At 32.5% G+C, this 26,992-nt stretch overlaps 1 protein-coding gene, 1 long non-coding RNA gene and 1 pseudogene across 2 annotated transcripts in view; 1 reads left to right on the top strand and 2 right to left on the bottom strand.

Moving 5' to 3' along the window:
• Positions 1-8,439, top strand: part of LOC149247283 (uncharacterized) — a 113,864-nt gene extending 105,425 nt beyond the window's left edge. The window contains exons 3-4 of the long non-coding RNA XR_016265621.1: positions 8,147-8,179; positions 8,347-8,439. This is a non-coding gene — a long non-coding RNA (uncharacterized LOC149247283). The remainder of the gene's footprint in view (positions 1-8,146; positions 8,180-8,346) is intronic.
• Positions 1,517-2,733, bottom strand: LOC149247284 (xyloglucan endotransglucosylase/hydrolase protein 24-like). Its single transcript, XM_089455857.1, has 4 exons — positions 2,541-2,733; positions 2,363-2,463; positions 2,051-2,244; positions 1,517-1,954 (listed from the first exon to the last, which is right to left on the bottom strand). Exons 1-4 carry the CDS (start codon positions 2,731-2,733, stop codon positions 1,561-1,563), a joined length of 882 nt encoding a protein of 293 aa, XP_089311983.1. The 3' UTR covers positions 1,517-1,560.
• Positions 8,440-15,928: 7,489 nt separating the features above from the next.
• LOC149247282 (putative xyloglucan endotransglucosylase/hydrolase protein 5 pseudogene) lies at positions 15,929-16,534 on the bottom strand (annotated as a pseudogene).
• Positions 16,535-26,992: the final 10,458 nt, after the last annotated feature.

Genomic DNA, 26,992 nt, shown 5'->3' with positions numbered 1-26,992 from the left:
AATCATTTTGAAATGAAGCTTTGACATTTACCTTTTCACGCGTCAGTGCTCACAACCATGCAAGGGTTGTTCATGACAGTTGTACATTCAACTCTTTGGTGACTTATGCTCTGCGGCGGCCACCACGCTTTCTATCTGCGACTCTTGTGGTGGGAGGGTTGCATGTTAATGCCCTGAAGGTTGCTCACGTTAGTGACATAACGCTGCCCACCTCAAAGGAAACCGCGTGCTGTCGGAATGGTGTAAGTGCACTCTTTTTGTAACGCAGTGATTACAGCATGCGTTATAACGCTTGGTATACAATTTACAAGGTGCGTTATAGTATTATTACGTGGAAAAATATATTTTTCTCCTCTCACATGGATTGCTGCTAATCCGTTTTCTGTGGCTCTTTGTAACCTTGTTCTGATACTAATTCGTTGGAAAAGCACAGCAGGGAAAACATAAATTCACACACAAAACACATGACCTGGCTCTTCTTTTGATTACACAAAACTTGATTCTTACAATGAACCCGGTGAAGGGTATTTAAACCTTTTCGACTAGCGACTTGCCTAAAATATCTTAACATGCACACACACTTAACTCAGTGAACTCACACTCTAAATATGCACTGTTGTTAACACTTCATCCATCACTCAATTTAATTCAACACTTAGTTCACTCACTCTCTAATTTTAACCAACTCCTCGTATAAGAATACTTACAATTTTTATCAACAATATCCATAGCACAAAGTTCTGTTGTTGATACTCGTCCACAAATTGGGAGAGGGAAGGGGCACAAGAATTCTAATTTCTTGATGCAAAGTATTTCAGTTGGGTAGGAGATTAATAAGAAAATTTAAGGAATGAATGAATTGTCTCAAGGAACGACTATTGGAGCTAGTGTTGTAACTCATGGAATACCATATAATAAGACTTGCTCGTTACATTATGGGAACTAACTATAACGTCTCATTATGGGAACTAGCTATTTGATTATTTAATACATTTGGAATTCGTTGGAGAAGGTAACATGTCATTATGGGAACTAACTATTTGATTATTTAATACATTTGAAATTCGTTGAAGAAGGTAACATGTCATTATAGGAACTACGGGATGAATTATTATTTCCGTTACGAGGGCAAAAAATTTAACGGTTTTCAATTCCGGTTTAAAGCGAAAAAATAATTAAAATCAAAATCCAGAGCGAAACCAATTCAGAAATACCAATTTCGTAACTTCTCCTTTGGTCATTTCTCCACATGCAGTTACAACTGCCTTCTTTACACACATATATATAATATTATATAAATATTGAAACAGATTCTTTTACTGGAGCAGGGAAGGTTTATCAAATTTAAAAAAGAAAATATTTACGCAAAAGGCCAGGTGTTTTTATTGGCTCCCGTTGGGGACGGCCTTTCTAATACAACATTGTAAATACAGATTATATTTTGATACAACGTTTTTCTACGTGGGACGACAGAAAAACTTCTTGTTTGGTACGCCTAGTATATTCATTCAGGCGCGGACCATAAAGTAACATTTATTAGTATCAATTGTGTTTGATTGATTAAGCATTAAATGCACATTCAGCTGGAGTGGTAGAAAACCTTCCGGACGTATCGTGACAGTAATCGTAAGTCATGTAATTTTTGCGAACCCAATCAAGTTTCCTCAGCTGAGATTCATCTAGGCTTTGAAATTCCGGCTGTTCCCACCAATTGTTGGCACATGGAAGAGATGAATTAGATGGCGCGCTGCATCCATTCACTTCAAATGATTGGTAAGACGCCACAAAAGGAGCTTTACTCCAATCTATTTTAACTCTTCCTCCATCAGTGGCCCAGTTTTCTCCGTTCCAAAGGGTGGCGAGAATCCTCATGGGTCGACTATTCGGATATGGGATACCCGCAGTTTCTTCATTGTTCTTGAACACCCTGATGGGGATAGAATCAACCCAAAATCTGCTCACAATATGCAAAATATACATATATTACAATACAAACAAAGACTAGAAATAAATTCATGATCTGTTTCAGTTATAAGGAATAAGCACATACACGATTTGATTGTGGTTCCAAAGAATTGAATAGTTATGGAAGCCGGCCTTGGGATCAAACCACAGATTCAATCTTTGTTCTCGATTCCCAACGCCATTCGCAAAGACGTTGGTTTGTAGAGTGTACGGATTTCCCGGCAGATTCCCCAGAAATTCGTAGTCAAGTTCATCGTGCGAAGCCGCGTCGGACGACATCTGAATGAAAAATACCGACATTAATATATTCAAGTTTTAATTATCTATGTCGGAAATTGGGTTCAAGTAGTGTAAATTGATAATGAATCTTCATTCTTGTGTCAAAATAGCTACTTACATAATAGGAAGTGACTGTTCCTGCCGAGTTTCCAGACACCAGCTTAATACTCATGCTCAAGCTGCCGAAGAGGTATTCGTCTTTGGACTGAAAACCAGAACCTGGTGAACAACTAGAATTATTATTACAATTCTCAGCATTCAATACATTTATGTCCATAAAAAAAGAAATATTGTACCTGAGGCTTTATCCATAGTGAGCTGCGCTGTTTGGCCATTATTCAACAATTGAACGGTTCCCCATGAAATATCGAAATTGTCGTTGAAGCTGGAGGATTCTACGGAGGACAGAATCAGATTCACGACTGAACTTATGTACACTATTTTTCGCCAATTGATTCCAAATCCTAAAAGCTTTGCGCGGCGCTTCATTGCTGATGATGACGATGGATTGTCGAAGTTACTTGCTTTTTCGCAACAGTGTACTGAACATCTGACAAACAAGCTGACACGAGTGAATCCCCTGCCCTCTAAATATATGATGCAGAAATCTAACTTGGAGCCCTGTATCAAAATAAATGACATCATAGAACAGCCGGCTGTCGCGCAGTTATCTAAATGAGTACTCCATGCTGGATTCCTTAATCCTGTGATTGTTCAAATGAGACGCAAAAGCTTTGTAAGTTTTGGTGATTGGGCGGGTATTACCTCCGCACGGTAGCTAAAATAGGAAGAAGCTTGACAAGCCGGCAATGCAACCCTTAATTTCAAACATTTTTTAGTGGTAATACACATTTCATTGGCATGGCTTTGGTTAAAATATAAATTCTGATATAATTTTTTTTTTTTACTCTTGCTAAATTATGCTAAATTATAAGTTCGACAATGAGATATTTCTTAATATAATTGTAACCACTAAATTTGATATAAAACCTTTTAGAATCACAAATTCACCATATTAAATTTTATTAATTAAATCAACAAATAATATCTTAAAAAACTAAGATTTATTTGAGATTTTAATGATGATGATGGTGATTAACGTCCACTAAAACCAAATTAATCTATCGAACCTATAATTTACTATTGCTCTAACTCACCTACTTACAAAAATAAGAAATTCTATAAAAACGTTACAAACAATAATGAGAAACCTCACTCAACCAAAACTTCTAAGTGATCTAGCTCATTCCTTCCTCGGAAATAAATACAAGTTAATCCAAGATTTCACGCAAACAACAATCGGAATTCTAACGCAACCTAAAGTATTAACTGCTTGCCAGCTCTACAAGGCAATATCTTTCTAAAAATTATTGCGCCTGTTTTTTTAGTATAAATAACACAGATTCCCTAAAACCAACAATAAGTTACATAGTGTTCGATTGTCTTGGAAATTAGATTGTTCCTGAAATGGCTCGTCAACAGCCAATGATTGCACCTGTTTTTATGTATAAATAACACAGATTCCTTAAAACCAACAATGTTACATCGTCTACCCTTGCTTTGGAAATTAGATTGTTCCTGAAATGGCTTTTCAACAACCATTCTAATACATGGCTATTAGCTTTACAAATTCCTAGTGTAGTTTTAATTTTTTATTATATTTGGTGAGGTATAGTGTTAAGTATTTAGTTTTGTTTTGACGGTGTATTAATTTGTTTTTATAAAAAAATTATGCCACTTATCTATAGTTTAATATTGAAATATTTTTATTTTTTTCATTATTATTTAAATTTTTTTTTTTGTAATGTAATTAATTGAGATGTTATTATGGGTTGTCTAGGAATTAGTTACTAATTTTTTGTTTTTAGTTTCTTTTTTATTTTGACTTTCTTCTATTTTCTATTATTCCATTTTCATGACTTCTATTTTTTTTTCTCCATATTTGAATTTAAGATGATTTATTATTATATTAAAAACATATTTCAATAATATTTAATTATAAAAAATTATATATATTAATATAAAATAAAATACATAAATATATATATATGATACACATATATATAAAAGTATTATAAGTTAATATAAACAATATTAGTTAATAGCATTTTTTAATTTTTGGAGATGGCATTTAATGATATAGTGTATAATTAGTTGTTTTATTTTTGTTATGAAATTTTTATGTCTATTGTTTTTTAGGCGTTCTCCTTTGAAATCAACTCCCCTCTTACCTTACCTTTATTACTATGATCCGTCTGATTTGATGTTAGACGATTAAAATGTTTATGACCATTAGATTAAAGATTAAAATGTTTATGACCATTAGATTAAAGTTCTCGTTATAACTGAAACTATACCTATAGTACCTCCTTGAAACCATATAAATAACTACTTCGTAGATTTTCTGAAACATTGTTCTACACTGAACCAGACATCCTTCCAGGCTTGATCCCTTAAGCTCATTCTAGGAAGTAATCACCATAAAGACATAGAGCGACCATAGACTATAAATAATAATTCTATATGCGAGTTGCTCTCTGTAGAGGAGACGCCAAAGGGAGGGGACCAAAGCCAAGTCGTTTGAGTTAGGTCACACTGCAAATGAGAATTACGAGTCCTCATGCTGTTGAATCCCTAACTCAATGGAATCCTACTACAAGTAACTGATGGCTCTCCCACGGAGGAAACCATTGTTTTTAGTTTTTAATGATTTGTTTTTAATGATTTTGGGTTTTTACTGCGAGGAGTTCTGTGACAGAAAACTGGAAATTGCTGGGAGTTCCTTGACAGAAAACTAGAAATCGCTGAGGTTTCTCATTTTATGCAGGATCTTGAATGAAATTTGTTGGACACTGTGCAGGTAAATTTCAAAATGGAGTGGATAATCTCGAAATGATTGTTTTTAATTTTTAATGATATTTTTTTAATGCTTTTGGGTTTTTACTGCTAGGAGTGATTTTGGGTTTTTACTGTGAAGAGTTTTGTGACAGAAAACTGGAAATTGCCAGGAGTTCCATGACAAAAAACTAGAAATTGCTAAGGTTTCTCAGTTTATGCAAGATCTTGGATGGAATCTGTTGGGCACTGTGCAGGTAATTTTCACAATGAAATGGGTAGTCTTGAAACGACCGTTTTTAGTTTTAATAATTTTTTGTTAATGATTTTGGGTTTTTACTGCCAGGAGTTCTGTGACAGAAAACTGGAAATTTCCAAGAGTTTCGTGACAGAAAATAGGAAATTGTTGAGGTTTCTCATTTTATTTTGATGTATACTTCATTAATTTGTCCTCGAGAGCTGTCAGAAGAAGAGGTTGTCTAGTGGTTCTCAAAACGTATCTACATATCTATAGCAAGAGGGCACCAATCTTACCTTTAACAATCGCACTCCAAAAATCAAAAATCACTGGCCTTGTGAAGCGAACCAAAGAACCACTTAAATCCGGTGAGGACAACTGAACGCCATCAGGCACATTCCTGTCACAATCATTCACAATCATGTACACCATGTCTGGTTAATACTCTCTTCCTTGACCCGCCAATTTGTGGTTCACCAACTGGGACTTCCTTGATTGGTTTCACAGCTCAATTTTCAGAGTTAACATTAGGATTTGCATGAAAGTTTCTCAAATTTCAAACCCATGTATCATCCCCTTTTCACATGCTGACAATAACTACATGATGTGAACAATCAAAAGTTACAACTTCCATCTCATTTCGAGTGGGCATGCCAAATTCATTATTATTGGTTGCTTCCTCTAGCAATGTAGCTTTAGAATGATTTTCATGATAAATTTTAGGCAGACCCATTGTCTGATTATTATCACTTGAATTTGTTGGATCCCTTTGTGATTCTAACTCAGCATATGAACCATTCCCCATGCCCATTTCACTCATTGTCCGTTCCTCATCCAAAACAGAAACCTTATCTCCATGCGCATCTTCAGGTTCTATAGCTTGATTCATGTTAAATCTTGTCTTTGCTTCCTTAGATGCCTTCAGTTTAGAGGTCAAACTTGAATTTACACCCCAATCACTGGAGTTGACTAGCTTAGCATACTCACAACACTGAGTTATTTCGCAATAAGGATTGTGGTAAGAGGGCCGATTGTTGTTGGGACATTCATATTCGCCATTAGAACCTTGTTCTTGGGCCCAAGCATTACGCATAATATTTCCAATTTACTTTTTTTTCTAGTGAAATGATTTTTTTTTGCTAAATGCTTAGTATATTTCTTCTTGAATATAGACACAGGGATGTTCTTTTTCTGTAATTCTGGGTGGAGCATGTGATTTTTGGATTTGTTGTGGAAACAGACCAGTTTTATTCTTCCATTTGGCCATTGTAAAAGTGTAATTCTGGGTGGAGCATGTGATTTTTGGATTTGTTGTGGAAACAGACCAGTTTTATTCTTCCATTTGGCCATTGTAAAAGTGGGGACAATGATGCGTTGAAGGGTTTAGTTAAGTCCATGTCTAAAGATGAGAAGAAGCAGCATGTTTGCATTCCACGCATGCAATGTGTATTCAATTCAAACATGTGATCTCCATCATGGAAAAGAAGCCACCTTTTAATGACTTTAAGTAAAAATGTTTGGCGAGGTAAAAAAGCTTCCATATCTCAAGGCTTTTCAATATTGTTTATTATCTTATGCCCTGGAGATGAAATTAAATTTGCAGGATGCCTCATTTTGTCTAATAAATCAACACATTTTTGCGTGCTGACTGTTGGAGGAAAATAATCACTGAAATAATATGTGTTTTAGAAGAGGAGTTTAATAGATGACAATCAATAAAATGTATAGATGCACAGCTTTGTTGAACTTGACAAAGAGAGGTTAAGATTGAGATCTTGATTTGCTAGATAAAGTGAATTAATCTACACCATAAGAAATCTTTTCTTCCACATGCATGCAAAATACTTGAATCCATGCTTCTTTAGTATAGAGAGTTCCCTTGTTCTTCCTTCTTGGATGTGATACTGCAATGCAGATATTGCTAGACAACTCTCCTCTTCATTCTTGCAATTTTTAAGATAAACGGAAGTTTTGTAAATTAGACATAGAGAGGTCAAGATGTCGATCGGTAATTTAGATAGTGAATTGATCTACTCCATGAGCAATACATTCTTGCACAAGCATTTAAAAGACTTGAAGCTATGCATATTTGGTCTATCCAAAGATGAACCATTCCCCATGCCCATTTCAGCCATTGCCCATTCCTCATCCGGAATATAAATAGAATCTCCATGCACATCTTCAGGTTCTGCAGCTTGATTCATGTTAAATATTGTCTTTACTTCCTTAGATGCCTTAAGTTTAGGGGTCAAAAATGAATTTGCACCCCAATCACTGGAGTTGACTGGCTTAGCAGACTCACAACACTGAGTTTTTTCGCAATAAGGATTGTGGTAAGAGGGACGATCGTTGTTCGGAGATTCAGATGTGCCATTAGAACCATGTACTTGGGCCCAAGAATTATGCATAATATTTCCAAAATAGAAACATAGAGCATAAATGTTTTGGCATTTAGGTTGTTCAATTTATTTTTGAAGATGAAGAGTAACATTTTTCCAAAATCATCTAGAACCCCTCCTTCTGCAAACATTCAGATGTGCCATTGGAACCCTGTTCTTGGGCCCAAGCATTACACATAATATTGCCAAAATAGAAACACATAGCATAAATGTTTTGGCATTTAGGTTGTTCAATTTATTGTTGAAGATGAGGAGCACCATTTTTCCGAAATCATCTAGAACCCCTCCTTGTGCAAATCCGCTGGGAACGGGTAAACCATTTATATTATAATATGATAAATTGCCTTGACACTCATCTAATTTTGTGCATCTCTTGCTTTTATGAGGTCCTTTCAGAAGTGGTAATAATAATATACATGTTTGGATGCAGGATTCACTGGTGACGAATCCAAACATTGCCTTAGTAAGTTTTCAAACTTCCATTTATATTCTTATATTGCTTATGCATTTGTATTTTGGTTAAATAAGGATTTATAAGTCCAGATGCATCTCAAGTTAATGTTTAGTCAGTCCTTTCCCAACACTTTCTGAAATCAAGCAGAATCTCACCATGGATTCTTTTATCTTTAGGAAGATGTTTTATATTCAATTACTGCTAACATGGACTACGAGGACATGCCTGATTTCATTGTGACGGAGGATGTTACAGGTGTCAATGTAGGTAGGTGTTTTGTTATTGTCTGCTTGCTTTCTTTCTAAGAAATCTTAAGAGTTCCATGATATCTAATTTATAGTTGAGAAAATCAACATTATCTAAATCAATGCCAGATTTATGAGTTATTTCTTTCTTGCATGTAAAAGGAGATATTTTTGAACATATAGACATAAGCGTCAACATCTAATATCTTCTTGGCTATTACAATTTTTTTTTTCTATTGAAATGATATTTTGTTTTGCTAAATGCTTAGTAACTTTCTTCTTGAATATGGACATGGGGATGTTCTTTTTCCGTAATTCTGAGTGGAGCATGCGATTTTTGGATTTGTGGTGGAATCAAACCAGTTTTATTCTTCCATTTAGCCATTGTAAAAGTGGCGACAATGATGCGTTGAAGGGTTTAGTTAAGTCCATGCCTAAAGATGAGAAGAAGAAACATGTTCACATTCCATCCATGCAATGTGTATTCAATTCAAACATGTGGTCTCCATCGTGGAAAAGCAGCCACCGCTTAATGACTTTAAGTAAAACTGTTTGGCGAGGAAAAAAAGCTTCCATATTTCAAGGCTTTTCAATATTGTTTCTTATCTATGCCCTCGAGATGAAATTAAATTTGCACGATGCCTCATTTTGTCTAATAATTCAACACATTTTTGTGTGTTCACTTGGAGGAAAAAAATCCCTGAAATAATAAGTGTTTTAGAAGAGGAGTTTAACAAATGACAAGCAATAAAATGTATAGCTGCACAAATTTTCTGAATTTGACAAAGAGAGGTTAAGATTGAGATCTTGATTTGCTAGATAAAGTAAATTAATTTACACCATAAGCAGTATTTTCTTCGACATGCATGCAAAAGAATTGAATACATGCTTTTTTAGTATAGAAAGTTCCATTGTTCTTCTTTCTTGGATGTGATACTGCAGTGCAAATATTGCTAGACAACCCTGCTCTTCATTCTTGCAATTTTTAAGATAAACGGAAGTTTTGTAAATTAGACACAGATAGGTCGAGATGTCGATTGGTAAGCTAGATAGTGAATTGATCTACTCCGTGAGAAATACATTCTTGCACAAGCATTTAAAAGAATTCAAGCTATGCATCTTTGGTCTATCCAAAGAGTTGCCTTTGTACTTTTTCCTTTGTCGAGTTACTAGCAGTGCAAAGATTGCTAGGACATTCTTGGTGTTTTTTTTAGGTCTCTTTGCTTGAAGAATAGATCGAGGATTGCTAGATAACTTGGACTAAATCATATACACTTCTATTATATGATTGAATGAGCTATTTAGCAAACCTCGATCTACTTCAATCCAAGAGACCTTAAAGAGTTATCAAGAATGTGCTAGTAATCTCTGCACTGATAGTAACATGTCAAAAGCAACTCTCCAGGTAGACCAAAAAAGCATAGCTTCACTTCTTTTACTTGCTTGGCCATAATTGAGAGGTTAAGATTGAGATCTTGATTTGCTAGATAAAGTGAATTAATTTACACCATAAGCAATATTTTCTTCGACATGCATGCAAAAGAATTGAATACATGCTTTTTTAGTATAGAAAATTCCCTTGTTCTTCTTTCTTGGATGTGATACTGCAGTGTGGATATTGCTAGACAACCCTACTCTTCATTCTTGCAATTTTTAAGATAAATGGAAGTTTTGTAAATTAGACATAGATAGGTCAAGATGTTGATTGGTAAGCTAGATAGTGAATTGATCTACTCCATGAGAAATACATTCTTGCACAAGCATTTAAAAGAATTGAAGTTATGCATCTTTGGTATATCCAGAGAGTTGCCTTTGTACTTTTTCCTTTGTCGAGTTACTAGCAGTGCAAAGATTGCTAGGACATTCTTGGTGTTTTTTTGAGGTCCCTTTGCTTGAAGAATAGATCAAGGATTGCTAGATAACTTGGACTAAATCATATACACTTCTATTATATGATTGAATGAGCTATTTAGCAAACCTCAATCTACTTCAAGCCAAGAGACCTTAAAGAGTTATCAAGAACGTGCTAGCAATCTCTGCACTGATGGTAACATGTCAAATCAACTCTCCAGGTAGACTAAAAAAGCATAGCTTCACTTCTTTTACTTGCTTAGCCATAAATATTTCTTTTTCATTTCTGTCAATTACAATTTCTTACCTTATTCACAAGACCTTGAGAATTTTCTCATAGACTTAATTCATAGTTTCAGTTATGTGATATGTTATAAGAAAATATATCTTATTCATTCTCGTGACATAAAATCTCTTACCGTGTTCAATCTACGAGAGCATGTAGCATTTTCCACAACACAGATTGTGTGAAGGGAAATCTAGGTTGTATTCCTAGCAATGTTGTGAACATTGGCATTGGGATAAAATCAGCAAGGGTCCGAAAAACCAAAAAATCAGGAAAATCGGACATCAGCAAAATCAAGATACCACCAAAAAATATCGGGAAAAATATCGGCAAACATTGGCTAGGCAAAAAAATCATAAGCCAAAAAATCATGATTTCGATATAAAATAGGGACATTACATTGAGTAGGCCAAAAAATCGTAGGCCAAAAAATCATGATTTCGAGATAATATAGGGACATTACATCGACTAGGCCAAGAAATCATGATTTCGAGATAAAATAGGGAGTCACATTATCGAGATGTTCGCAACACCGATTCTAAGTTTCTATACTTGTAGTTGCAAGTTTTTTTTATCACTTCTTCAAGTTTGGGAATGAACTATAGTTGTATGAATGCAAACAATGGTCGTATGCATACAAACAAGTATATCCATGAGCTTTTTTGTATCAGTTCTTCTAGTATGAAATTGAATTATAGTTGTATGAATGCAAAAATGCCCATATGCATCAAAACATGCATGTGCATGAGCTTGAGTTGGAAAAACTTTTAGGTGTAGGAAAATGTTGAATTATGGATTTTAGATACAAGGACTAATTAGTAACATGCTGAAACAAAGGAGAGTTAGTTTATATGGGTTACAAACAAGTATATCCATGAGTTTTTTTGTATCAGTTCTTCTAGTATGAAATTGAATTATAGCTGCATGAATACAAAATTCCTATATGCATCAAAACATGCATGTGCATGAGCTTGAGTTTGAAAAACTTTTAGGTGTAGGAAAATGTTGAATTATGGATTTTACATTCAAGGACTAATTAGTAACATGCTGAAACAATGGAGAGTTAGTTTATATGGGTTTATGCTCATATCCTACTAATGAAGGAAGAAGATACTTGGGAACAAGACTAAAAGACAATAACTTACAAAGCTACGGTTTCTTACGGACTATTGTATGATTGGTAGGATATGAGTCTAACAACTTTGAAATTACTTTTAGTTCACATTAACATGAAATTCTAATGCACTCAAGCATTAACAGCAGTGCCTGCTGCTTAGTCATCTCCTTATAGTGTCTGGTTAACTGTAATCTCAAATGTGCAAAAGCAATTGAAGGCTGATGCTGGAAAGGATTTTAGTGATTTTCTAAGGTTTTTGGGCAACTCATTTGCCCTTCCTCTCTTCCCTCCAAACCTATCCTGCACTCGAGGAAACCCATTCCAGAATAGGAGTTGTGCTCTTTGTTTGTTTGTTTGGACATGAATCATTTTTGCAGCAGAGGAAAATGGTTCCACCTATATGTTGTAACCTGGTCCCATGGAAGGAAATGGTCAGGTGCAAATCCCCTTTTCTGGAATCAAACACAATCCCTTCACATGAAAGGGTTGAGTGCCGACCCCTGATTCTAGAATCCAACCCAATCCCTTGACAGGAAATGGATCTGATTTTGGAATCACCAAAATTCAAATATTTGGGTGAGGATCCTTGTTTCCTGAATCTAACATGAAGGTGGAGCATAAGTTCCACCTCCTATAGGTGATTCTAGTAACTGTGGGTGGAACCATTTACCTAGAGGTTTTATTAAACTTTAAATATACACCAGAATAGGAGTTGTTTTGTTTTGTTTTTTTGGTTGGGACAGGATTCCTTTTCCGGCAAATGGAAATGATTCCACCTTTGATGGAAACAATCTGGTGCAAATCCCCGATCATTTGACAGGAAACGGTTCTGATATTGGAATCTCTAAAATTCAGATATTTGAGTGTGGATCCCTGACTATTGAATCTGACCTGAACAGAGAGCATGAGCACCACCTCCCACAGGTGACTCTGGTGACTGTGAGTGGAAATATTTACTTTCCCTTTATGTCTCTCTGATGCATGTGTATTATAGTATATATAGCTTAAGAAAGTGCTTTGTTTCACAGGAGATGTATGCTCTGGATTGTTAATAAAACTAGACTATTAGGTGGAATTATTTTACCTGTAGGTTAACATTTTTTTAATCAGTTGTCCCTGAGAGGAGTCCACATTATTATGTTCCATGTCTCTCTGATTCATGTGTATTATAAAATTTCTATTTCTTTATCTGGGCTGTTTGTATTTGTTTTTGACATTCTTAGAGTTTCTGGTCTGGTGTTTATGCTAAAGGGGACTTCATGATTCATTTAGCAGGATTTAATGATAAAAAGGAGTGGGTCAAGAAGATTTACAGAACTCGAGGAAGAGAAGAGCACATTTAAGGACGGAATTGTCAATGATTTGAGCATCTTCATTTTTGAAGGCGCATATTTTTGTTGCTAAATTAACCTATTCTTTTTTGCGGGTAGTTCATATCCAATTCATTCATTCTTTTTCCAGTGGAGGGAGGCTCTTATCTGCAATGTTCATTTCAATTTCAGACTTCCTAGGTATGATGAATTCAACTTGAGGATTTTTCTAGAACTAGTTTAAAAAGATAGCAACTCCATATAGTCGCTTGATATGCATGATATTTGATGAGTATTTTTTGTTTTTCCTCTGACAACTTGTTTTTTTCCATGGTTGCCAGGTTTACAAGTTGATTATTTGTGATGAAGCCTTGTATCTATATCATCGATTTAACCATGTCTTTCTTTGTACACTATATTCTTTTGGTATATCACGAGTGGTTATTGTTTTTATAAATTAAAATTTTGTACCTAAGTTTTTGTTGTCAGAAATATGTGAAAACCCTGTGGATTGTACTTGCTATTTATTGTGACTTGTGGGACACTTTTACTACGCTTGAGATGATAAGGTTCTTTGATTGATATGGAGCAAAGCCAATCACCCATCATTGAATACATGGAATGCTACCTATAAGTAATGCCTAAATGGAACTACCTAGACTCGATTTCAAATATTCCTTCCATAAAAAAGATCAATTGTAAGGTGATGCCCCCCCTTTAAGGGTATTTTGTTATAATCAAATAAAGGTAAAGGTTTCCTATCTGATTCTTTGTATCTTGTGTGTGATTTTATATTCAAATATATTGAGGTACTTAATAGATAATACCTTGGATAACACTTTCCTTACAAAGAGTGAGTGTTAGAATTTTACCTTTGTTACTCTAAACGTGTTCATCCTTCAGCAACACAACAATACACTGCAATATCCCCTAAACGGAGAAGCATACCCAGCAACAACCTTGGACTGTGTGCAGATTGGTTAAAGGTGTAGTCAAAATCAAAATCAACATGGTACAAAAGTGATGCTGGAGTTTACATTTCTAAAGGTATTTCTCCTTCAGCATTATTTCATCTTAGCAGATCCGTGGAACCTCGATTTCAAATATCCTCACAAAGCTTCAGTGAACTGCATAATACAATTGGTGGATTTTTGTCACAATTATGTTCTTGTGAAGGGAATTAATGAGAAAGGTTGATTTATTCAAAACAGGGGAACAATGGATGGATCACTAAGACAATTTATTACTATAGATTTGAGAATGCATATTTTGCTGGAAAAGGGCTGTGAAAATACTTCATAGCTTCAATGGCAGAACCATCAGTGCCAGTTTTGCAATAGAAGAAAAGAGGGATATTGCTTTCAGGAGGAAAAAGGATCACTATGCTCTTTTGGGTGTCTCTTGTCACGCCTCCTGCAATGATATCAGGGTTGCATACAGAAGACTGGCACTGAAATACCACCCTGATGTCATGCCTCTGCACCAGCTTGAGACAACCACTGACCTTTTTTCTGAGATAAATCAGGCTTATGATACTCTGTCTCATCCACAAAAGAGAAAATCATATGATGATCTGCACCTCATACCCAAGTTTGACACTGCATCCCCATCCTCATTTGGGCATTGGAGAGGAAGGAATTGGGAAACAGATCAATGTTGTGGTTAAGGGGGAATTGTGACCATGTTCTTATTTCTAACTCTAGTGTGTGGATTTTGGTTATGTATTAGAGATGAATAAGACCTTTAAAGACCTATTTTCCAGGTCTTTATATTGCTCTTTGCCGTGGTAATAAATGTTGATTGAATGATTTTGGACATTGTAAATATATGATTTTGAAACATTATAATGATGTGTAGAGATTGCATCGATTTTACAAGACACTTCAAGCTACTAGTTCCTTTTCTATTGCCTTATGGCATTATCTTTGCAACATTTGGTGCAAATGCTAGTTAAGCTATATTTAAGCTAAACGGCAAGTACTAGCTACTATGTAACCCTTGTTAAATTTATGAAACTAATCATATTTTTACCACTTAAACATATTGCTACCTTAAATGTCATGAATATGAATAATCATGCTAATGCAAAAGTTTTATTAAATTCATGATGCTAATCTTAATTTTACCCGTTAAACATATTTCTAGTTTTATTAAATTCATGAGACTAATCTTAATTTTACCCGTTAAACATATTTCTAGTTTTATTAAATTCATGAGACTAATCTTAATTTTACCCGTTAAACATATTTCTACTTTGAATGTACTCGCGAATAGTCATGCTCTCAGGACAGCTTGTGGCATAATACAAAGTAAAAAACGAATTATCTTTAGTAAAACTTTTTAAAAACTTTTCCGAAATTAATTATTATGAAAACCATTTGATGATTTAATACCTTTAAAACGGTTCGGAGAAGATAACTTCTCATTATGGGAACCACCGGATGAAATAATACCTATGTTATTTGCGTTAAGAGGGCAAAAAAATATAACGGTTTTCAATTTCTGTTTAAAGCGAAAAAAGAACCAAAATCAAAATTCAGAGCGAAACCAATTCAGAAATACCAATTTCGTAAATTCTCCTTTCGTCCTTTCTGCACATGCAGTTACAACGGCCTTCTTTATATATATATATATATATCTTGAAAACAGTTGATTTTACAGGAGGAGGGAAGCTTTATCTGATTTAAAAAAGAAAATAATGACTGCAAAAGGCGAGGTCCTTTTATTGGCTCCCCTGGAGGGCGGCATTTCCAAGACAACATGATAAGTAAAAACAAACAAAATTTTGCCATTTGGAAGTCCATTTGTGTTCTCTGATTGATACAGCGTTTTTCCACCCTGAGACGACAGAAAAACTAGTTCTTTGGTACGGCTTCATTCAGGCGCGGACCATAGTGTAATATTTATTATTATGAAACGTGTTTGATTGATTAAGCATTAAATGCACATTCAGCTGGAGTCGTAGAAAACCTTCCGGCCGTAATCGTGACAGTAATCGTAAGTCATGTAATTTTTGCGAACCCTATCAAGTTTCCCCACCTGAGATTCATCTAGGCTTTGAAATTCCGGCTGTTCCCACCAATTGTTGGCACATGGAAGAGATGAATTAGATGGCGCGCTGCATCCATTCACTTCAAATGATTGGTAAGAGGCGACGAACGGAGCTTTACTCCAATCTATTTTAACTTTTCCTCCATCAGTGGCCCAGTTTTCTCCGTTCCAAAGGGTGGCGAGAATCCTCATGGGTCGACTATTCGGATATGGGATACCCGCAGTTTCTTCATTGTTCTTGAACACCCTGATGGGGATAGAATCAACCCAAAATCTGCTCACAATATGCAAAATATACATATATTACAATACAAACAAAGACTAGAAATAAATTCATGATCTGTTTCAGTTATAAGGAATAAGCACATACACGATTTGATTGTGGTTCCAAAGAATTGAATAGTTATGGAAACTGGCCGTGGGATCAAACCACAGATTCAATCTTTGTTCTCTATTCCCAACGCCATTCGCAAAGACGTTGGTTGCCTCTGACTCGGCGCCCATTTGCCCCGCCGGTGTCGTATTCCTCTTTTTTATTTTCTATTGGTTGAATTGACTCAAAACACCGCCGTTTCAAAGGCTTCATTGCTGATGATGATATTAAAAGGCTGGATTGTCGAAGTTACTTGCTTTTTTCGCAATAGGGTACTGCACATCTGACAAACAACCTGACACGAGTGAATCCCGTGCCCTCTAAATATATGATGCATAAATGTAACTTGGAGTCCTTGAACAGCCCTCATTATCAATACGAGAGAAGAATAATCAAAATGAATGACATCATAGAGCAGATGGCTTTCACGTTGTTATCTAAATGAGTACTCCGTGTTGGATTCCGTTAATTCTATGGTTGTTCAAATGATACGCAAAAGCTTTGTAAGCTTTGTTAGTTAACCGTAACTTTGTGAAAAAATCAAAAGATCTTGTTCACATTGAGAGCGGATGACATTCCTAATAAACTGATCAAAGTATTCTCGAAATAGAAATTTGCATTGAACCTTCGGCTGGCACCGAACTTACAAAAACTTTTAATGAACTCCAACTCAATAATTATGAAGCTATGAGTTTGATAGTCCATCAAATGTGGCTATCAACAGATTTGATTGGACGCCTACCGTGCATTATAATACCATTAATAAGCCATTTGATCGAATTTGAAGGCTGTCCCACATGTAAATTTTCTATTGGTCGTAGAGAATCGATGTTAATCCTTTTCAGATGCGTGCAAGACTTAAACATGCTAAATTTTTTAGAGTGATCTGTCTTCCAGAGCTGGCAAACAAACACATAATAATTTTGTTTGTAAGCGGCTTCTGATTATTATTTGGGTGAAATATTGGATTAATTTGAAATTATTTCATATTATCTTGAAATATTGTATTAAGTTTAAATGATTTCTGATAGCGCGAAAATTTGGACTAACTTGAAATTATTTCCGATTAGCGTGAAATCTGGGATTAACTCGAAATTATTCCGGACGAGTATCTGTTCGTTATTTTCAAATGCGTGCATGACTGAAGCATGCCAAACACTTGGGTCTCCCATTATGATTTTCTTGAAGTCTTGGCTTAACTTGAAATTATTTGTAGGAATGAGCTACCTCGCTATTTCCTGGGAACCCATATGGATTATCATCTCACTGGGACAGAGGCGTGCACATAATGATGAAGAAGATGTTTATTACACCGAAGTTTCGGTGTATTTTAAGGGGGAGTTGCTCAGAGGAGTTTCGTCGTCTGTCCGAAGCGTATGGGCATATGCCACTTGCTCGCACTTTATTGTCTGCGCGCTGCTAGGGTTGAGGTCTGGTGTCAGGAGGAAACAGCGGGCCCCACAATCTGCCTCTGACTCGGCGCCCATTTGCTCCGCTGGTGTCGTATTCCTTTTTTATTTTCTATTGGTCGAATTGATTCGATAACCGAACACTCTTCGCTGTAAACACCGCCGTCTCAAATAGTTTCAGCAGAGTTGCCGACTTGCCATTGTGAAGGTGATACGAAAGCGAGAAGATTTTAAGGCTGACTCATCTTGTAGTAATAGTGTAATTTCAGCGATAATTATATATAAATGAGTGTTTTATATCGTTAAATATTTAGCCAAATCAATTTCAGCATTTATGAAATTTAAAGATGTTACGCACGAACTGAACTGGGAATTTATATTTCGAAGCAGAAAAATATACAACCGTTTTTAATTTTAAAGATGGTATACACGAGGGAAGAGATATTTCGAAGCTATAATATATATATATTAAAAATTATGTTTTAAAGGTGTTTTTTTTAATGTTTTTTTTTTTTTTTTTGTAAGCTGGGGTGGGACTCTCCGATTTACATGTACATTATGTACCCCTCTACGGGGGAAGGGTAGCCCAAGATTTGAACCCAAGACTTCCGGTTTGGTGAGACTTCATTTAGTTAATTTAATTTTTTTTATTTATGGGACAAGGGTAATGATTTGACTACTAAATTTACAAATTATATATATATTTCAAAATATATATATTAACCATTAAGCCACTCAAATTATATATATTTCAAAATTTATTTTTTTTAAATATTTTAATAATTACATGAAAAAATTTTATTACTGATTTTTATCTTTTTAAAATTAAATATTAACTTTAATAATAAATTAATTATATCTATGTATTAAAATTAAACCTTTACCTTCTCATCAACCTCCTCATTCTTAAACCATGCAAAGAGATTCCCATTCCACTCAATTAATTATATCTATGTATTAAAATTAAGCCCTTACATTCTCATCAACCTCCTCATTCTTAAATCAACCTCCTCATTCTTAAACCATGCAAAGAGATTACCATTCTACTCCTATGTCTTAAATATCAGAAGGCAAAAATTAAATAAAAATTATAATGAAAAAACAATAAAACACACTACAAAATTACATCACTCACCATTGCATAAACTTAACAACAACCAATATAAATGATTATGCGTCCTTTACTTAGCATTCACTTCCCAGGCTTTATTTTGAGCATCTAGAAATAAATACAAAAAAGGTAGCTAGATAGCTTTCCTCTAATTGAAAAAGGGGAAAGGATCGAGAGGTAGCTAGGTAGCTTTCCTCTAATTGAAAAAGGGGAAGGATCGAGCAAGAGCATGGAGAACTCATAAGGGCATAAAACTATAATGGAAATGAAACATGGCTCAAGGTAAAATCAATTGTCATTGGAAAGTTAGGTCAGTTCTAATCTTGAGACATTAACTATGTAAATAACCAATCAAAAAAAATTAATATTTATTTTATTTGAGATATTAGTTATAAGGGTTAAAGTGGAGATAAATCAATTGTCGTTGGAAAGCTAGGTCAGTTCTAATCATGAGACATTAACTATGTAAATAACCAATCAAAAAAATTTATTTTATTTGAGATATTATTTATAAGGGTTAAAGTGGAAGATGATTTTGGTGGGTTAAAGTGGAAACATCTTCGGTAAATTTACATTTTTACAATTTCTCTTTTCCATATATTTTTAATACTTAGATTTAACTGGTTAGAAAGTCTCAATTAAATAATATGTTGAGAAATATTTTATTTAGATAATTAATTTTAAATTTTTAATTTTTTTTAAATATTATAAATTATAATAACTCATATAAATTTATTATTATTAAATATTGGTTTAATTTATATATATATATATATATATAAATAATATATTTTTATACAGTTTGATTTTTTTTATTTATTTTACTTGTAATTTAATTTGTTATTTATTTAAAAAAGTAAATGATAAACTTATTACAACATATTTTCAAATTTATCGAAATGGTCAGTAAATATGAATAGGCATCAAAACATTTATCTTATGATCCATTTCACATTGCCAAAAAAAATTAACTAAATTATAAATTTATTTTAAATTATTATTATTAAAAAAATTAATGTATTAATTTAATATATAAATTAATACATTAAAAAGAAAACATACAAGAAACAAGATTTTTTACAATGAAGATTAACTTTCATTTTTACAATGGATATTCTTAACCACTTTGAAAATAAATCTCAACCTTTGAATTGTGTATACTATTAAAAATAATATAGGTTAAATCCCTACTAATAAAATTTTGGAAACCCTAGTTTAAAATAAACATGTTTATCTACATAAATTTTATATGGATATTCTATATATATTAAATAACATTAAAGACCTACAATACATCTATTACTTATTGATAATTAAATTTAAATTCTAGAATTCATATTTCAAAATATACCAGAGGTAATAATTGATTTATTTTTATAATTTATGGAATACATATGTATAATTAATTTGATTTTAATCATTTTTATTAAAAAAAGTTAATATGTGATAGTTATGAAGATTTTGTTAGCTGAATTCTAATGTAAATGCAAGAGGAAACAATTAGACTGATATTGAATCTTATGAGTATCATAAAAGTGTAAAGTACAACAAAATGTAAAATACAAAATAAAAGAAATTCAAAGTTCAATATGGTAAACAAATTGTTCCACACTACATTTGGTAGTTAAACAAGTTTGCAATATATTTCATATGTTATAAATATATTACTTAGTAGGGCACATAGTTTATCTTTCCAAACACATTATTATTGGTTTGCATAACTATTTAAACTATTTCTTAATGCTTTTAGAAAAAAATTAAGTTTGATTTATAATTTACACAATTGGTTTATATTTTACTTATAATCAATTTACAATTAATTCATTTCAAATTTTAAAAATAAAAATACATTTCAAAACATAAACCATAATTTCTAAATTTCATAATTTATTAATCATGGAGCAACTTATCATGGAACTTATTAATATAAATAATTTACTTCATGAGTAAAATATTCCAATACCATATTAAGTAAAATAGTTCAATGTCAACTAATATTTACAATGAAAAAGAAATTATGGTTAAAACAGTTTTAAGCATTTCAAGTAATGTTATTATTTTATATTTGGGCTATATTTTTTTGTCAATTTTATCTTTGAGATGCAAACATTTTTTTTCAAATTTTGCATTTAAAAAAAAATTACACAAGAAGAAATTATATCACTCTAAACACTTCTTATATTTGTGATTAAAATAGATCAATATTGATCTTTAAATAAAAACTAATAAGATCAACTTGCAACTTGAAAATTTGTTATTGAATAATTGCTAATTAATTTTAGAGCACAAATTCATTCATGCTAATTTACCTAATTCTTCACTAATCCTACACTGAAAATTCATAGTTGAGCTACTTTTATACATTTGTAGTTGAAAATTAAAGAAATCTTCCATAGAACACTCCTTCAAATCATTAACATCTAAACCACACTCAGTTACTAAATTTATAGCAAACACATAATTGATCTCGTGGAGATTCGTGGCATAAGCTAGTCAAACCTTATACTCCTCATTTGTGCGAAGACACATATTCCTCTCGAGATTCAAGGTCCCACAAGTCGGCCTCGTGATCTAATATCAAATGCCCAAACTTCTCATAGAAGTTTTCCACGTTAAATTTGCCACTATCACACACATGTGCGTACAAATATATATATGTTCATATACTGGTAAAGTAGACAAGGAAGTAAGTTGTTGCCACGATTATAGGAAAATTACGTGTTATATAAGGTATGGAAACTTTGTTATTAACCGAAGAAGATGTAGCATTCACAACTTGTAACCCACATATATATATATATGAAAGTAGACAGGGAAGTAAGTTGTTGCCACGATTATAGGAAAATTACGTGTTATATAAGGTATGGAAAACTTTGTTATTAACCGAAGAAGATGTAGCATTCACAACTTGTAACCCACATTCTTCTAGCGTGAGCAGAAGATTGGAGTGGACAATATGATCTTCAAACATGTTGAGGGACATCTTAACACCAGACTGCATGGAATTTATTTGCACCATAGTGAACACTTAGGAAAATACCTTGTTATATATTTGCTTATAAATAAATGAATGTTACAAATAATAATGAGGAACTTATCATGAATGAATTTATTAGAATTGGAATAATCTCAAATCCCTAGGAAATTGGTGGGTGGGGAGCCACATGGCACAAATCTATTTTTTTTATTTTTCTAAAAGTAATGGACCATTTCACTCAATAAAATTTTCTTATATATAAATGAATGTTATAAATAATAATCAAGAACTTATTAGAATTGGAATAATCTCAACATGGAGGAACTTATTAGAATTGGGATAATCTCAAATCCCTTCGGAATTAGTGGGTGGGGAGTCACGTAGCACGAATCTAATTTTTTAAATTTATTAAAATTAATGGACCATTTTGCTAAATAAAATTTTCTTATATATAAATGAATGTTATAAATACTATTGAGGAACTTATTAGAATTGCAATAATCTCAAATCCCTGGGAAATTGGTGGGTGGGGAGCCACGTGGCACAAATATAATTTTTAAATTTATTAAAAGTAATGAACCATTTTGATAAAGAAAATTTTCTTATATATAAATGAATATTATAAATAATAATGAGGAACTTATTAGAATTGGAATAATCTTAAATCCCTAGGAAATTGGTGGGTGGGAGCCAAGTGGCATGAATCTAATTTTTTTAATTTATTAAAAGTAATGGACCATTTTTCGAAATAAAATTTTCTTATATATAAATGAATTTTATAAATAATAATGAGGAACTTATTAGAATTGGAATAATTTCAAATCCCTAGGAAATTGGTGGGTGGGGAGCCACGTGGCACAAATATAATTTTTAAATTTATTAAAAGTAATGAACCATTTTGATAAATAAATTTTCGTTATATATAAATGAATGCTATAAATAATGATGAGGAACTTATTAGAATTGGAATAATGTCAAATCCCTGGGAAATTGGTGGGTGGGAGCCAAGTGGCACGAACCTAATTTTTTAAATTTATTAAAAGTAATGGATCATTTTTCTAAATAAAATTTTCTTATATATAAATGAATTTTATAAATAATAATGAGGAACTTATTAGAATTTGAATAAACTCAACATGGAGGAACTTATTAGAATTGGAATTATCTCAAATCCCTAGGAAATTGGTGGTTAGCACAAAACTAATTTTTTAAATTTATTAAAAGCAATAGACCATTTTTCTAAATAAAATTTGTTTATATATAAATGAATGTTATAAATAATAATGAGGAAATTATTAAAATTGGAATAATCTCAACATGGAAGAGCTTATTAGAATTGGAATAATCTCAAATCCCTAGGAAATTAGTGGGTGGGGGCCCACATGGCATAAATCTAATTTTTAAATTTATTAAAAGTCAATGCAACCTAACAAATTTTGTAATGCATAATCGTTGATAAACATTAAGAAGAATCATATATTGAGCATATTCCTTTAGAATCAATCTAGATCCTCAATTTAAAAAAATTAACAACCCTGCTTCCATCTAAAGTTTATATATACTTTCACAAATTTTACCTATAAAAAATCGTAACATAATAATCATAGATAAATAAACAAACAACACACGATATCAAATATGTGATTTGATAACAAAAAAATCAAAATCTTCTATGTCCATGACATTACATAAATTTAGTGTTTTACAACCACATTTAATTTATATATGAAGTTAAACTACAATGATCACATCTATTGATGAGGCTAGGGCAGAAGATCCACCATAAAATATCATGGCATTTTTGGAGTTTTGGATTTGTCATTAATTGTGAAATTGAGGCTAGGGAAGAAGATATACCATGAAATATCATGGTGTTTTTGGAGTTTTGGATTTTGTTATTAATTGTGAAATTGAAAAATATCATGGTGTTTTTGGAGTTTTGGATTTTTGTTATTAATTGTGAAATTGAAAATTAATATGGTAAAGGATTAATTAACCATTGTGATATAATAATTTGTATTCATAAGTGATATTGATAATTATCATGGAAATTTATAAAAATATAATAAAAATGTTAATAAAATGATTTGTTTTTTGTTTTTTAATTTTATTATAATATTTTTTTAGTTAAAATAAAAAAATTTAAAAGATTGATTGTCCTTATTACACAAGTATAATTATTTTTAATTAGAATAAAAATTTCTAGAGAATTAGAATTTTCAAAGATCGGCTATCATTATTACATTGAATACAATTATTTCATAAATTCCACAAACAAAAACATGTTTCTATAGAGTTGGACCTGCTCAACTCATAAAACAAATTGTTCATCAAACTATTTGAGTTAACATATTTTAACAAATTTTTTAATAGAAGAATTTGCAAGTGAGTCGGTTTATTACTCGCATGACACTAGAAAATTTAAACTTTGAACCTCCTAATACATAACACTTCATTTTCAAGATCATTGCCAATTAAACTACCCACAAAAATTAATTTTATTATAATAATTAATATAAAATAATTTATATATATAAACTAATTCTATATATAAATAATTGTGTAAGTTAATCTATCTCATAAATTAGTGCACACACTTCCTATCTAAGTTACTCAAAATACTAAAAAGCTGAGAAACAAAAGATTTAATAATTTATGTATATGTATGGGGATACACTTGGAAGGGAGGGTTTGGATTTGCATAATGCATCATGGAGGATGAGGAGGAGCTCCTTGATTTCTCGTTGGATCCCCTAAGAAACATGTCTATCTTATCATCTTTTATATTAACACACTCACTACTGGCAACCAATATATTTAAAACTATTGAGCCATATATACACAGGGCAATATATGCCCATCGTTAAATCGAAACAAATACATGATCCAACGGTGAAAATATATTGCCCCATATTAATAGTTCGATATTCTGATGAATAAACCTCCCCCTCACTACATACCTCGTGTAAGATGCATGTGAATAATTCAAGCCGCTACTGGAAAATATAGACAAATAATGAAGTGTTTATATTATCGAGTGACTGGTCTTGTATGTATAAGATGCATATGCATAACTCAAGCCGCTAGTGGGAAAATATATACAAATAATGAAGTCAAGTCAATATTGGAAAAACTGCATCACTTAATTCGCATGCCTCAAAGTCGCACAGAGAAGATTGAAATTGCTTTACGTTGGTGGTGTGAAGTTGTGAACCGCCGTACCGTTTTCTCTGGCTGGTTCACGTACTGCTGTCTCTTCCTAAATACCCGCGGCAAACAACTTTGTTATTTCTTTATTTCTATGACGGTGATTGCGTGGCACTGTAGCTATTTAGGCGACTCTCCCCATATAATTAATTTGCGTGACGACAGAATAAAATTAATTTGCGTGACGACAGAATAAATCAAAATTGGTTTAGGTTTTTTATTTTATATTAGGATAGATTTACACATCATATTGAGTTGTAAAATAAATTTTTGAAGTTCAATTAATGATGTACAGAGACTTTTACACATCATATTGAGTTGTAGAATAAGTCTCTTAGACTCAACAAGTCAAACATAAGATAAAGAGAGGTGGTGGCCACTTGTAAGTGTCTATGGTGGATTTTTGGAATATTTTCAATGGACATGGGTTATCTTAAATAATTGATTTTCTCGTGTCCCTAAGATCCTGAAATATTCCAAGAATCTGCAACTATATCCTACACTATTTTAGAAATCTGCAAGCTTAAATAATTGACCTCCTTATGTCTTTAGAATTCTGAAATATTCCGAAAATCTGCAATTATATCGTGAAATATTTCAAAAATTTACAATCCACTTAAACTTTGGCCACCAACCAACATATATCTTGTAAAAATACAAACGGCCAAGCTCCTTAGTTAGTTTATCAGGTGTACAGCATGGACACATTTCTGCCCCGACCACGGTTGTGAAAAAAAAATATTTTTATGATTGTATATACTTCTGCAAGAGGCAGATAACTCATTTAACAATGGCAATAATGCAGATTTGGCATAGAAATCTAAGCCAGCTTGTGAACAACATCCAAATTTTTGGGAACCACATTCACCTATCAATTGGAATAGTGTTTATAAATTAAGCAAGAATTTGCTTGGAAACATCAAAGAGTTTAGAGGAAAATAAACCAAATAGATGAGGGTGGTTATAAATTTTTGAATTATAGTTATATAAATTAAATGGTGAGTTATGAGTAGTTAATAATTCATAGTAGTTTAATTATATAAATTAAATTAAACTGTTTGTAAATATTTATAGACATTTAGTATAAACATTTTTTATTTAATGTATTTCAAATTAGTAAAAGTTAAAAAATAATAATAATAATTAATTATATATATTTTTATTTTTTATTATTGCTTCTTTACAACTCAGTATAGGTTAGATGTGTAGATGTAATGTAGGTACGTAAACCATTTTAAATGTCGACTCAATTAAAAAATAAAAATTAAAAATTAAAAGTGATATCGGGATGAGTGTAAACATTTAAATGTTGACTCAAATAATATTAAAAAGTTAAAAGTAATAAACAAGAAATTAAAGGTAATGAACTAAAAGTTAAAAGTAATATAAATCTAGTATCCAGAATGAATATAAACATGTAAATGTTGGCTCAATTAATAATAAAAAGATAAAGTAATAAAAATAATAAAATTCAATTTTTTATATTTTGATTTTGTTATTAACTTTTCAATAATCTTTGTTACAATACCATGGCTTATCAATACCACATGCCCAAAAACCATAATCTATTTCACAACAAAAATATTTTATAACAATCCCAGATTCTTAGCCATAGATATTCATCCCCACTTTACTGCGGATATTATTAACATAGGATTTGTTCCAATACCATGGGCCAATACCACATGCTCAAAACACATAACTTATTTCACAATCAAAATATTTTATATCAGTATGAACAATATGACAAGATTCTTATCCATAGATATTGAACCCCATTTTTTCCATTGGTACTTGTGAATAGGCTTTGTTACAATACCATGGGTTATCAATACCATATGCCCAAAGCTCAAAACTTATTTCACAATCAAAATATTTTATAACA

This window comes from Pinus tabuliformis, chromosome 7, assembly GCF_031772625.1.
Source record: "Pinus tabuliformis cultivar Carrire ecotype Pingquan chromosome 7, CPIR1, whole genome shotgun sequence".
In the NCBI taxonomy this organism is placed as follows: Eukaryota; Viridiplantae; Streptophyta; class Pinopsida; order Pinales; family Pinaceae; genus Pinus; species Pinus tabuliformis.
The sequence above is the reverse complement of the archived record's forward strand: the minus strand, read 5'-3'. Positions and strand labels throughout refer to the sequence as shown.

Coding starts and splice junctions, on each gene's coding strand:
- LOC149247284 (XM_089455857.1), bottom strand. CDS start 2,733: ATGAAGCGCCGCGCAAAGCTTTTAGGATTTGGAATCAATTGGCGAAAA. Junction 2,464..2,540: donor CACTATGGATAAAGCCTCAG/GTACAATATTTC, acceptor GTTGTTCACCAG/GTTCTGGTTTTCAGTCCAAA. Junction 1,955..2,050: donor TGGAACCACAATCAAATCGT/GTATGTGCTTAT, acceptor TATTGTGAGCAG/ATTTTGGGTTGATTCTATCC.